Source organism: Paramormyrops kingsleyae, chromosome 17 (assembly GCF_048594095.1).
Source record: "Paramormyrops kingsleyae isolate MSU_618 chromosome 17, PKINGS_0.4, whole genome shotgun sequence".
Lineage (NCBI taxonomy): Eukaryota > Metazoa > Chordata > Actinopteri > Osteoglossiformes > Mormyridae > Paramormyrops > Paramormyrops kingsleyae.
The window spans coordinates 14,182,173-14,183,992 of record NC_132813.1 but is presented as its reverse complement, the minus strand read 5'-3'; the positions used below and the strand labels follow the sequence as shown (position 1 = coordinate 14,183,992).

General features: G+C 40.5%; 1 protein-coding gene across 1 annotated transcript; it reads right to left on the bottom strand.

Annotated features, from left to right (window-relative positions):
* Window positions 1–666: 666 nt before the first annotated feature.
* LOC111841438 (olfactory receptor 2G6-like) lies at window positions 667–1,599 on the bottom strand. Its single transcript, XM_023807164.2, has one exon. It carries the CDS (start codon window positions 1,597–1,599, stop codon window positions 667–669), a length of 933 nt encoding a protein of 310 aa, XP_023662932.2.
* Window positions 1,600–1,820: the final 221 nt, after the last annotated feature.

The window sequence follows — 1,820 nt, the reverse complement described above, 5'->3', positions numbered from 1 at the left end:
CAGAAATATGGTTAGGGAATAAAATATGAAATACTTTTATTTTCTACATCTGGTGAATTATATTTAAAGATTTCGTTTTTCGTACAGTGATGTTATTTTTAGTTCAACTAACACCTATAAAAGGCACATGCAAGCTTAAATGCATATTAAAAGCACGACATCGTGCTGCTTTTTACATTGATCATTGGCCCTTTAAACCTCATCTGCTGTTCATATTGGTGGTGTGAACTGGGACAGTGTGAAATATCTAGCCATTTATTTTCTAGCTGCACCTAATCTAAGATAATGGTATCATATCAACCACAAAGGCAGAAATCATCAAGCAGGAAAAAAACTGTTGGTTATTTTATCTAACCATGTATTCTGTTCAGGGTCACAGGGGTAAACCAGGAATCAATTCTATGTAGCACAGCGCACAAGGCAGAGTGCATCCTGGACAGGACACCGTCCCTCACAGGCAACTTTCATGCCCAGGGTTATAATCTTTAGGCCATTTACAGACACCAGTTCCCCTGAGGGCTTGTTTTGGACTGTGGGAGGAAACCACACAACACAGGGAGACAATTCAAACTCCAGCCACAAAGAGCAGATAACAGAGATTCTAATCACCAACCGTGGAGGTGAGAGGTGACAGTCTGACCCCATGAACCTCCATGTCACCCTTGGTTATTTCAGTGCAGTAATTTTGCTGTTGAACCTTCTCCACACAATCCTACGAAGCTGCTTCAGTTTCAGACCATAAATGAGAGGGTTCAGGACAGGAGGAACAATGAGGTACATTATAGAAAGGCTGTTTCTGAGAGCCTGCAGTGAGGTGTCTGAGCTGAAACGTGCTGAAACAACATCAAAAGAAACAGAAATGGCCAAGATGCCCAGTGTGATAAGATGAGGCAGGCAGGTCTCCATGAACTTATTACGCTCTGCCTGAGACTGAACACATTTCCTGATGATTAGGCCATAGGAGATGATTATTAGCATATCTTGAAATGTATGAAAAACCAAGATAAAGAAGGCATATAAATTGTTTAAGGTGGTATCTATACATGACAGCTTCACCACATCCCAGTCAAAACAATAAAGCTTATCAATTCTAGATCCACACAAGGGCAGCCTGACTATAAGCACAATGCCAACAATTGTTTCAATGAAAGTTAAGAACCATGTTATTTGCAGCAATGTTCCTACTCTTCGAGGCGTCATAATAGAGTGATACTCCAACGGTTTGCATATCGCAACATACCTGTCATAAGCCATTACTGATAAATTAGCAGTTTCACAAAAGAGATACATGTAGATTCCAAATATTTGAATTATACATGCAGTGTATGAGATCACATGAGAGTCTGACAGAAGGTCAATCAGTAGCTTTGGATAGAAACTTGTAGAACCACAAATGCTGTTTACACACAGATTACACAGGAAGATGAACATGGGCTCATGGAGAATTTTTTCCAGCAATATGGTCAAAATCAGTGTTAAATTCACAAAAATGGTGAAAATATAGGCAAGAAGGGAAAGACCAAAAAATATCTGTCTCTTTGTTTTAGTCTCATTCAATCCATGGAGCATAAAAACAAGCTCACTGGAAGAGTTCTCCATCTGCACTGACTTGACGTGGCGTTCACAGACACGGAGCTTCTTCTTAACTGAGCGTCTGGGTCTGGCTTGCAGGGTGAGCATGGCTAACAGACCTGCTCAGAAGAACCACAATGCTGTACAGTCAGGATACATTCTTTTGTCTCATCATATTAACTGCCTGTAGGATTAAGTCAGAAGGATCCTGTTCTGATTGTCTGATGCATTAACCTCTGCCAGATTAC